General features: G+C 38.0%; 3 protein-coding genes across 3 annotated transcripts; 2 read left to right on the top strand and 1 right to left on the bottom strand.

Annotated features, from left to right (window-relative positions):
• The first annotated feature begins 799 nt into the window (after positions 1–799).
• On the top strand, positions 800–1,788 carry LOC111807340 (N-terminal acetyltransferase A complex catalytic subunit NAA10-like). Its single transcript, XM_023693020.1, has one exon. It carries the CDS (start codon positions 910–912, stop codon positions 1,573–1,575), a length of 666 nt encoding a protein of 221 aa, XP_023548788.1. The 5' UTR covers positions 800–909; the 3' UTR covers positions 1,576–1,788.
• Positions 1,789–3,780: 1,992 nt separating this feature from the next.
• On the bottom strand, positions 3,781–5,822 carry LOC111806515. The gene is made up of 3 exons (XM_023691862.1): positions 5,702–5,822; positions 5,553–5,605; positions 3,781–4,073 (listed from the first exon to the last, which is right to left on the bottom strand). Exons 1-3 carry the CDS (start codon positions 5,790–5,792, stop codon positions 3,939–3,941), a joined length of 279 nt encoding a protein of 92 aa, XP_023547630.1. The 5' UTR covers positions 5,793–5,822; the 3' UTR covers positions 3,781–3,938.
• A 699-nt stretch (positions 5,823–6,521) lies between these two features.
• On the top strand, positions 6,522–10,242 carry LOC111807719 (50S ribosomal protein L1, chloroplastic-like). Its single transcript, XM_023693564.1, has 7 exons — positions 6,522–6,999; positions 7,926–8,105; positions 8,169–8,223; positions 9,021–9,148; positions 9,484–9,567; positions 9,652–9,777; positions 9,875–10,242. The coding sequence occupies exons 1-7, from the start codon at positions 6,634–6,636 to the stop codon at positions 10,013–10,015; spliced, it is 1,080 nt and encodes a 359-aa protein (XP_023549332.1). The 5' UTR covers positions 6,522–6,633; the 3' UTR covers positions 10,016–10,242.
• The last annotated feature ends 400 nt before the right edge of the window (positions 10,243–10,642 follow it).

Genomic DNA, 10,642 nt, shown 5'->3' with positions numbered 1-10,642 from the left:
GATTGGGTCGGGTTAGATATCATTTTAGGTTGGATTAATTTTCTTGAACCAACCGACTCTAGTTTCGAGTTTTAGGTCCATTAGCCAAAGATTTGGACTAATCAAAACTAAAATGGGTCGAACATTATATGGAGAGAGAACAAAAGTTACTGACGTAGTCCCTCGCTCTTAGTCATCACCCTCACCTATGCCGCCAACCACGTTCCTTGCCCTTCCCTTGTCGTCGCCGCTAGACGTAGATGAGATGCCCCTCGCAAACGCTAGCCATCGCCCTCACCCATGCCATCAGCCACGCTCCTTGCCCTTCCCTTACCATTGTTGCTAGAAACAGACGAGATGCTCTTCACAGATATGGTGGCTCGCCCTGTCATCGTCATCAAACACAAGCACCACTTATAGACACAACTCCTCGTCCTTGTCAACAACAACCGACAATCAAATCCAAAATTAGAGAGGTGGGTTGGATTGAGTTGTGAAACAATTTGGGTTCATTTAACCGACCCAATCCAATCTACAACCTTATTTAAATCAAATTTCGTATATTTTTAAAATTCTAGTATTATTTTAGTTTTTAAGTGTGTTTTTTAACGTTAATTTTTATTAGGATAAAATAATAATAATAATAATAATAATAATACTAATAATAATAATAATAATAATAATAATAATAATAATAATAATAATAATAATGGGGACTAAAATGGTAATTTAAGTCATTTTATGGACTAGAAGGTGTATTGGGCCCAAATGCCCACGGCCCAAAGAGCAAGTGCCCGAAGCACCCTTAGCAGCTTTCATTTGATTCTTCCCGTGTGTGCTGCTCTCTTCTTCGTCGATTTCAATCTCCGCTGCTCCGTCTTCAACCCTAACCCTAATTTTTCTCTCCGATCACCAGCGCCAGCCCCAGCCATGGTCTGCATACGCAAAGCAACCATAGACGACCTTCTGGCTATGCAAGCTTGCAACCTTTTTTGTCTTCCGGAGAACTACCAGATGAAATACTACTTCTACCACATTCTTTCCTGGCCTCAGCTTCTTTACGTCGCCGAAGATTACAACGGCCGGATCGTCGGCTACGTTTTGGCTAAAATGGAGGAAGAAAGCAACGAGTGTCATGGCCATATTACCTCCCTTGCCGTGCTTCGAACGCATCGGAAGCTCGGTTTGGCTACTAAGCTCATGAGCGCGGCTCAGAACGCCATGGAACAGGTTTATGGAGCGGAATATGTTTCCCTTCATGTGAGGAAGAGTAACAGGGCTGCTTTCAAGTTATATACCGAGACTTTGGGGTATAAGATCCATGATATTGAGGCGAAGTACTACGCGGATGGTGAGGATGCTTATGATATGAGGAAGCAGCTTAAAGGGAAGCAAATTCATGGCACTGGTCATCACCACCACCACCACCATCATCATCATCACCACCATCACCACGGGCACGGGCACGGGCACGGGCATCAACATGGTGGTGGGTGTTGTTCTGGTGGTGATTCTGGGAGTGTTGCTGAGATAAAAGCAGAGTCTAAGGCCAATGCATCGAAATCAGACTCTAAGGTTAATGAGAAATCTGGATGAGGTGGGGGCTATTTTTTGGTTTTGGTTTCTTGAGAAGTGGTATTTTTAATGGATAAATTGTTTGTGTTTTGAATTTATAAATTCTGCATTGTGGATAAACTATACTGTTTGCGAGTACTTATCCGATGCAGTTGTTGATTAATACCCTGCCTGAGAAACTACATTGGCTTTTAGTGCGCTATGAATCCTTTAGAATCTGTTTTGTGCTTTCCATCTTGATTATGTGATAGTTCTATCTGTGTTTGTGCATCTCTATAGTTAACTGGGTTCTTATAAGTTGCAGACCTCTTGTTTGTCTCTGGATTTTGGGTTGTCTTTTCCTCTCTAGTGGGCATGTTTCTGGTCGTGCCACCCAAAAGTTTTCCTAATTCTATTAGGAATTATGTGGATGGTGACAAACACTTCAATTACTGTTGGATAAGTTAAGTCTTCGGTAATTTGGATGCTTCTTGATTCTTTCTAGTATATTGTGAATCAAGATGCGTGTTATCTTTGAGAGAATTTATTTATTGGTTGGATGTATGTTTGATTCTTAATCTTATGATGAGCAGTGGAGGGTAGTGTGATGGCATAAGCAAGTAACATTCATTAACGTATTCCATTTCTATGGCAGCGGAGTGGCAAAGAGTATTGTTTGGTAGTTCTTTAAACTTCTACATATTTGTTTGAGTGCAACAAGGGATTTGAACGTTCAAACTCAAGGGAAGAAAGTGATGCTTTTTTGTGTCATTCTGTGCCCTTACATACTCTGAAGGTTGAGAATTTTTGGGATTTGTTTTTACGAGAATCATAGTTGCTACTTTCTATTAGGTTTCAGTGAATAGTTTAGAATTTGAGAACTGGGAGATACGAATCTTGAACGTGAGATCCCACACCGGTTGGAGAGTGGAACGGAGCATTCCTTATGAGTGTGTGGAAACCTCTCCTTAGTAGACGCGTTTTAGAACCGTGAGCTTGAGATGGGCTTGGATTGTTACATGGTATAAGAGCCAGACATCGGGCAATGTGACAGTGAAGATGCTGGCCCCCAAAGGGGTGGATTGTGAGATTCCACGTAAGTTGGAGAGGGGAACAAAACATTCCGTGGTGTGGAAATCTCTCATTACTAGATGCGTTTTAAAACCTTGAGGCTCATATCTGCTAGTGGTGGATTTAGAAGTGAACCCTTTTAATTCCCCCACCAGAAGTATATGGTTGGTTTAGTGAAATGCATACGGAAAATGCTGTTTTGTACCATTCATCATAGTATTTGAATGATAAGATATCTCATTTGGAATCTTCCTAGTCCGAGTAGAGATCCCTCGACCTTCCATTATGACAAAGAAAATACTGAAATCTGTATGGCATCAGCAACCAAAACTGCCCAACACAAATACTATCTTCATTGTTCCATCACCATTAACACATTACTAATTTTCTTTTTCCCACCAAATTCATTTTTGCTTTAATTTGTTTTCCTTCCAATTGCCGTTGAATATCTTCTTATTTGCCGTTCTTTTTTTTTTTTTTTTTTTTTCATGAGTGGTTAATTATATTATATATACTCATACACGACTGTGGTATATATAACGTAATATATATATAATAACCACACAACTCCAAAGAACTCCACTGATTCTGCTCCAATATACTAATTTCAAGTTGTCCTATTGTTGCCGTTAAGAGTTACTTGTAAGTGGGAAGACACAGTTCTAAGGCCTCTACGGCGACCGAGGATTGCTCGAGTACGCACAACACGAGCTTGAACCCGCTATGTATATAATACGGGCTTGTAGTGGCAACGATCTAGCCTGCGACCAATTGAACCCACTACATTATTTGAGTACATGAATGTGCTTGATGATCCTTTGTGTTACTCAATTAATTGCATCTAATATATTTCTGTTGATGGGTTGTTTTAGATTTATCATTAGATGAACAAGTAAAGACTGTTTACTATTTCTTGAAGTTCGATCTCTCTCATTCAATTCAATGATACATCTTCAAATTAGATTTCTTGAAGTTCAATCTCTCCCATTCAATTCAATGATACATCTTCAAATTAGATTTATCATTAGATGAATGAGCAAAGACTATTTACCATTACCATTTCTTGAAGTTCGATCACTCCCGATGACCTAAAAAGCCAATATCTTGATTTCAGAATAAGCTAATGTGGAATGAATAGAAAGCCCAGAGAAATCTTTTCATTTCTGCATATGCTAATTTTACAAAAGTTGAAACAAATTTTTATATATATTAGTAACCGATTACTGCCGACAAAATTGAGAAAAGCGTTAGAAGACATAGATGGAAAAATAAAAGGGAAAGAAATAACATCACAAATAATTTCACACTATTCTCACAAAATTCTAAATCCTCCTTTACTTCTTTGCTGCATTATTACTATTACCAGCAGCATCCGACGGCGTTTTCACAATACTCAGCTGCCCACCCTCCTTGTTGGCTAATGTAGCGGCCTTCGTCTCGTTGCAGTAATTGATAAACTTGCTCAATTCCTGTTTTTTCCCATAAATCTACGTAAATTCTTCATATGAAACGGCAAAAGTAATATAAAGCTTGTGATTCCAATACACGAACAATTATCAGCACATTCTATAGATTTCCAAGCATTTCAAGGAAGAAGAATACACCCAAACATTATAGCCATTCTATACTAATTTCGACTTTAAATCAGTAAATGTGATATCCCACATTGGTTGGGGAGGAGAATGAAACACACCCTTTATAAGGGTGTGGAAACCTTTCCCTAGCAGACGTGTTTTAACGCCTTGGGGGAAGCTCGAAAGAGAAAACCCAAAGAGGACAATATCACCGCCTGAACCGTTAGAGAAAAAGAACTTAGTATGATAAGAAATGAAACCTTCCATTAATATGACTAGTTTGAAAAGGGGGTGACAACCAAGGAGCTGCACAAGATTCTTCTTTTTTTTCTTCTTTATTAAGAATTAACTGCTCCCACATACTACGAAATTTAATAATATTCGTTCAAGGAAATTTATCCTTCCTCTTGAAAGGAATAGCCTTACACAAAGAAAGGTACAAGAGAAACAAAAGGCAAGCACAAACATGACCACAATTTTACGCTCGCTGACGGTCATCGATAGATAGGGAAAAGGGAAATATAGGTTTGACACTTTACCAAATGTCCCATTACCAGATAAAAGAAGAAAATCAAGACTACTTAGCTCCTCTCCTTTCAAAAACCCAAAAGCATTTCAAACCCAAAATTAGAAATCAATAATTTATTAAAACCCAAAATCACTCCTCTCTTTGGGCTTGCACAATGCTTTCTTTCTGTCAAACGAAAAATGGATATCCTATCTTTGCACAAGAGATCATTCCTAAAAAAGGAGAAAAGTGCTTCTCAGCATTCATGCAATCCTTCCATAGGGATGCACAGTGTAGACAATAGTTGGTTGGATGATTTTCTAAATGTATTTATATGGTGAAAATTGCTACAGATACATATTCTTAGAGTGAAGTTGTAGAAGCTCCTTTTCCCCTTAAACTTTTCAAATTTTCCTTCGCCATTAAAAGTTTCTCACAAACGGCTACCAACATAATCAAGCCAATGTTATGTGCATGAATACATATATGCAGCAGAAGTAGAAACAAAAATGTCTGCAGTCACATTACAATTTCAAACAAAGATCTCGCAGTAGAATCTGAAATAACTGAGAAACTAACAAGTTCAGCCAAGAGAAGAGGCCTTAAGAATCACGCACAAAATCCATTCTCGGAAATAAGAAGGCAAGAAAATTCAGAAATGTTCTCATCTAACCAAAACAATGGATGACTAATAGTTCACCCGAATTGCAAACTAACAAGGCGATGCAACATTAAGCTAGAAATTCGCATTCGAAACATTAAAAATACAAAGCATCAACAAAACAACTTATCAACATAAGTTTCTACTCTCACAGTTACTAGATTCCATATAAATTACCGGACAAGCACAAAAAGATAACACATACCCGATCTGTTTCCATCTCTTTGGTTGTCTTCGATGGCTTCACAACTCTTTTCCCTGGAAAGACAACGCCCAATGAATACGGAGGAGGAGAAATCGTAATTTTTACGCGTAAATTTAGCATAAGAAGGAGGGAAAAGAACAGAGAGATACCTTTACGAGTTTGGGGGATTTTTCCATGGCGATTGGGAGGAATTGTTTTCCTCTTCTGTTGACCTTTGAATAGGGTTGCTTTCTGCGTCATCTTCCTCCAAAAATTTTCTGCAAAGCAGGGTTAGGGTTTATGAGATAAACCTGCGCTTCTTTCTATTTATATGGTCTCCGCCAAAATTACAATCTTGACCCTTGGAACATTTCAAAATTTTCAGTAAAAATTTAATTTTTATCTAACTGTATTTTCTGCCCTTTTTTTAATTGATTTTTTTTTCTAAATAATATAAAAAGTAATTCTATTTTTTTTTTAAAAATATATACGGGTGGAGAGGACGAGGAACCAATCCTTATAAGCAGCGAACTTGGACTGTTACAAATGATACTTTTGCTTGAAATTTAGTGCTTAAATTACTTTTACTCGAGTGATTCGATAAAACATATTTTTTTATTATTAATTTATCTAACATATATTTTTTTCTCAATTTACAAGTTTTAAATCACATAAATAATGACTTTTAAAAATTTTAAAAACTCAAATTATATCGATTTATGATAAAATTTTGATCAATTTTCCTTTTAGAAATTAATTTAGATTTTAATTTTCAACTTAAATCATATAAATGTTTAAATAATTATTTAATGATAAATTAGACATTGAATATCAACATAAAAATAATTAAAACAATGTATTTATTGTGTTAATTATATCTAAACTATAAAAATTTAATATTTATTTACTAAATATTGTCATCTATTTTTGTAAGTTTAAAATTAAAATTTATCCAAAGGTAAAAAAATTTCACCGCTTTTTATTGATGACTGCACGAAACATCCAATACAGAGCCTCTCTTATCTCTTCCATTTCTATGTTGATAGACTCCCAGAAACCTCTTCTTCTTCTTTGATTGACGGACTGAGCTCTTTCTTCCTCCATGGCAATGGCCGGTTATAGCCCCACTGTGCCCTCACCCCTTGCCATGGCCCGCACTTCTTCAGTGCATCCTCTGGACCTTTCTTCCCTTTTCGCCGCCAGGCCCATTGCTGCCTCCTCCACCGCCCACATCTTCTCTTTATGCCACCCCTTAATTCTGCAGCGCAGGGGAGGGAGGTCTATCAATTGGGTCGACCTTAATTTTAGAAGAGAATCTAGGGTTCATTTGGTTGTGGCTGCTTTGGCTGCGGAAATTGAAGTGGCTGAGGTCGTGGATGAGAATGGAGAGGAGAATGATGGATTAGCTGCTTCAATTGTGCCCAAGATTAAGAGGGGAAAGGCTGCATTGCCTCTTAAGAGGGACAGGGTAAGCTTGAGCTTATGTTCATGTATTTGGCTGATTTTAATCTAGTTGACTGCCTTTTTGGATATGGTTTTGGTGTTTGTTTGGCTGTAAAAAGTTTTGTGCATGCGTTCTTAGTTTGTTATTCCTCTGTTCATTGATTCTTTACTTTCTACTGTTACCATAAGGCTTATGTAAGTAGTGGAATGTTCTTCATTTTTGTTTAACCTCTGGTTAAAATCTCTGTTGGATTGTTTGTTCTTCCTAGTTTCATGAACTTCTAGAAGTGATTGTTCCTATCATGTGTATTTCCGATTATGGCTTCATCAGTTGACTGTGAGCCATTAGAGGTGGAAAGAAAACTCTAGCAATTGGGCGGTCTAGTTCTGTTTCTTTATTTTGTTCTTTGTAGCATTGACTCTTATTTTCTTTGAAGTTCTATTATGTGAGATCCCCCGTCGATTGAAGAGAAGAACGAGTGCTAACAAGGACACTGTGCCCCGAAAGGGAGTGTATGGTGAGACCCCACATCGATTGGAGAGAGGGACGAGTGCCAGCGAGGATGCTGGGTCTCAAAGAGGGGTGGATTGTGAGACCCCACATCAGTTGGGCCCCGAAAGGGGGTGGATTGTGAGATCCCACATCGGTTGGAGAGGGGAACGAAGCATTCTTTATAAGGGTGTGGAAACCTTTCACTAGCAGGTACGTTTTAAAAACCTTGAGGAAAAGCCCGGAAGGAAAAGCCTAAAGAGGACAATATTGCTAGCGGTGGGTTTGGGCCGTTACATATTTTGAACCAGACCGTAGATTTAAAAAGAGGTCCATAAATGATATGTGCATTACTTTTAGTACATATTGTAAGCTTTGTTCTTTCAAAATATGTATTTTCCACCTTCTCTTATTACTGTTGCATCAGCTCTAACATGAAATTGTGTTCTGAAAACATGCAGACCAGATCAAAGAGGTTCCTGGAAATTCAAAAATTGAGGGAAAGTAAAAAGGAGTATGACCTGAAAACAGCAATATCTTTGTTGAAACAAATGTCTAAGACGAAATTCGTGGAAACCGCCGAAGCCCACTTCCGATTAAACATCGATCCCAAATATAACGATCAACAGCTGAGAGCAACAGTAAGTTTCTTTTGGTTCTACTATATCTATGTCTTAAATCACCAATTTTCACTTTTTACATAGGTAAATCTTCCCAAGGGAACTGGACAGACAGTCAAGGTAGCTGTGCTTACTCAAGGTAATCACTAAATTTAACTTGAACAATATTTTCATTGAATGGTAGAAGTAACCAGAGTTTTCAACGAGTTCTCGTTTCATTTTTTTACCTTGTGAAGAATCGTTGTTTCCTTGTTGAGAGAGCATTGTGGAAACGATATTAATAGTTTGAAGTAGCTATTGTACGAACACAGGTATTATCGTCTTCAGTGTTTGTGAATCTTATGGTTTGTGGTGGAGAATCCTCGAATTGAAAGGGAGGTTTGCTTGCTTGATTGAAAACGTGTGAGATCCCACATCGGTTGGGGAGGATAACGAAACATTCTTTATAAGGGTGTAGAAACCTCTCCCTAGTAGACGCGTTTTAAAAACCTTGACGAGAACCCTGAAAGAGAAAGCCCAAAGAGGATAATATTTGCTAGCGGTGGGCTTGAACCGTTACAAAACGACTTTGTTAGTGAGATTGCTTTAACTATCATGGGGTTGTTTATATGAATTCCTCTTCATAATTTATGAGCAAATCTCCTACTTTTGTTCTTGATTTAATCTTCATAGTCCTAGGCTAATACTGATACGTCGGTTTTCTCCCTTGTAACTGGTTTCGAAATAATGTGAGTGAAGAGAATGAGACGAACGCTTCGAGCTATGGCTTTTTGAATTCTTTTTTCCTTCTAGATATGGATTCTCTCTATCTATTCCCATCGTTCTTGTCAGCTATGAATTTCGAGATTCAGCTTATTTTGGTCATACGCCGCGTTGCTTTTTCAACAAAATTTTTCACTCATTTCTTATTATCTTATCGCTTTGTGAATCATGTAGGTGAAAAATTCGACGAAGCGAAAAACGCAGGAGCTGATTTGGTTGGCGGTGAGGATTTGATAGAACAGATCAAAGGAGGTTTCATGGAATTCGATAAGCTAATTGCTTCACCAGATATGATGCCTAAGGTACAATTTCTTACATCTTTTTTCAATCATACTCTGTGGTGGCTTTCCAAAATGTATACGTTCCCATGTAATATGAAATCGATCACCGAACACGTGATTCCAATTTTCTTGTATGCAACTAATAATTTTTCGTTTCATGCTTATACGAAAAGTATTCTTGGCTACTAGCTATGACCGAAATTAAGCTAAGATACGGTGTTGTGTTCGTGTCATAGATATATGTGTGAATTGTTTCGGTATACACTTTCGGAGTCGGTGTGGACTTTGAGATATTTTAGTTAGTTTTGTGGTGACGACCACTTAATCTGTTAACCCCGTCCTCTCGTTTGCATCAGGTTGCTAGTCTAGGTAAGCTTCTAGGACCTCGAGGACTGATGCCGAACCCAAAAGCTGGCACCGTTACGACAAATATACCTCAGGTATAGGTCAGATTCATCTATCTACACATGTATGCATCACAATTTGAGAATAAAATTGTTCATAATAGCTTTGTCCTGTTTCAGGCTATAGCAGAATTCAAGCAGGGAAAAGTCGAATTCCGAGCGGATAAAACCGGGATTGTTCACTTACCTTTCGGGAAGGCAGACTTTTCGGAAGATGACCTCCTCGTGAACTTGCTTGCTGCAATAGTATGTTCTTTCCTAATCTCGCATTCTCAAAAACTCCATTGGTTTCGAAGAAGTTATTAGTCTTCACCGTATTGATTCGTTCCCATTAATGTAACAGAAATCAGTAGAGGTAAACAAGCCAACAGGTGCTAAAGGAGTATACTGGAAGAGCGCGCATATATGCTCGTCGATGGGGCCTTCGATTCGATTAAACATAAGGGAAATGCTTGATTACAAGATCCCATCATCAAATGCTTGAAGAATTTTAGTCTACACCTGTAAATGTCTTCTTCAATTTGTTTAATATTAGCCCTCGTGGATACGCCTTTCGAATCGTCTTCAGCGGCCGAAGAATTCGTTAAGATCGTTAACAGAGTTGGTATGGTATCTCAAGAAAGAATTTGAAACTTGGAAACTGCATATTCATTTGTTTCTGAACTGATTCAAAAGTAGCTCAGAATCAATCATTTTCACCTCATCTGATTATTGTTTATTTCTCAATTTTTTAGTTTATCTTAGCTTTTTGTTATGGAAAAATATGGTTATAGCTTCTTTTTTTTTTAATGTTAGTTCATGTTAGTTCACGGTCAATTGGATAAAAGTTCAAAATGCGTGCAAAATGCAAGCGGAAACACAACCAAGGTCGGTGTGCTAGGTGTGCTTGCTAGCACACCATCACGTGTCCACTCCTTTCAAGATTTAGCTTTTTTTTTTGTTGGCACATCACCTGATGCTTGACTTTGATACTATTTGTAACCGTCAAAGTCCACTAGCAAATATCGTTCTCTTCTTTAGACTTTCCCTTTTGAGCGTTCCTTCCAGGTTTTTTTAAAATGCCTGTTAGGAGAGGTTTACACACCCCCTTTTGAGCGTTCCTTCCAGGTTT

The sequence above is a fragment of the Cucurbita pepo genome, chromosome LG12 (genome assembly GCF_002806865.2).
Source record: "Cucurbita pepo subsp. pepo cultivar mu-cu-16 chromosome LG12, ASM280686v2, whole genome shotgun sequence".
Taxonomy (NCBI): Eukaryota; Viridiplantae; Streptophyta; class Magnoliopsida; order Cucurbitales; family Cucurbitaceae; genus Cucurbita; species Cucurbita pepo.
The sequence above is the reverse complement of the archived record's forward strand: the minus strand, read 5'-3'. Positions and strand labels throughout refer to the sequence as shown.

Excerpts from the sequence above, each read along its gene's own strand:
- LOC111807340 (XM_023693020.1), top strand. The coding sequence starts at position 910 with ATGGTCTGCATACGCAAAGCAACCATAGACGACCTTCTGGCTATGCAA.
- LOC111806515 (XM_023691862.1), bottom strand. The coding sequence starts at position 5,792 with ATGACGCAGAAAGCAACCCTATTCAAAGGTCAACAGAAGAGGAAAACA. Across the intron at positions 5,606-5,701 it reads AATCCCCCAAACTCGTAAAG|GGAAAAGAGTTGTGAAGCCA; the intron begins GTATCTCTCTGT and ends TTGTCTTTCCAG. Across the intron at positions 4,074-5,552 it reads AAGAGATGGAAACAGATCGG|GAATTGAGCAAGTTTATCAA; the intron begins GTATGTGTTATC and ends GGGAAAAAACAG.
- LOC111807719 (XM_023693564.1), top strand. The coding sequence starts at position 6,634 with ATGGCAATGGCCGGTTATAGCCCCACTGTGCCCTCACCCCTTGCCATG. Across the intron at positions 8,106-8,168 it reads ATCAACAGCTGAGAGCAACA|GTAAATCTTCCCAAGGGAAC; the intron begins GTAAGTTTCTTT and ends CTTTTTACATAG. Across the intron at positions 9,778-9,874 it reads TGAACTTGCTTGCTGCAATA|AAATCAGTAGAGGTAAACAA; the intron begins GTATGTTCTTTC and ends TTAATGTAACAG.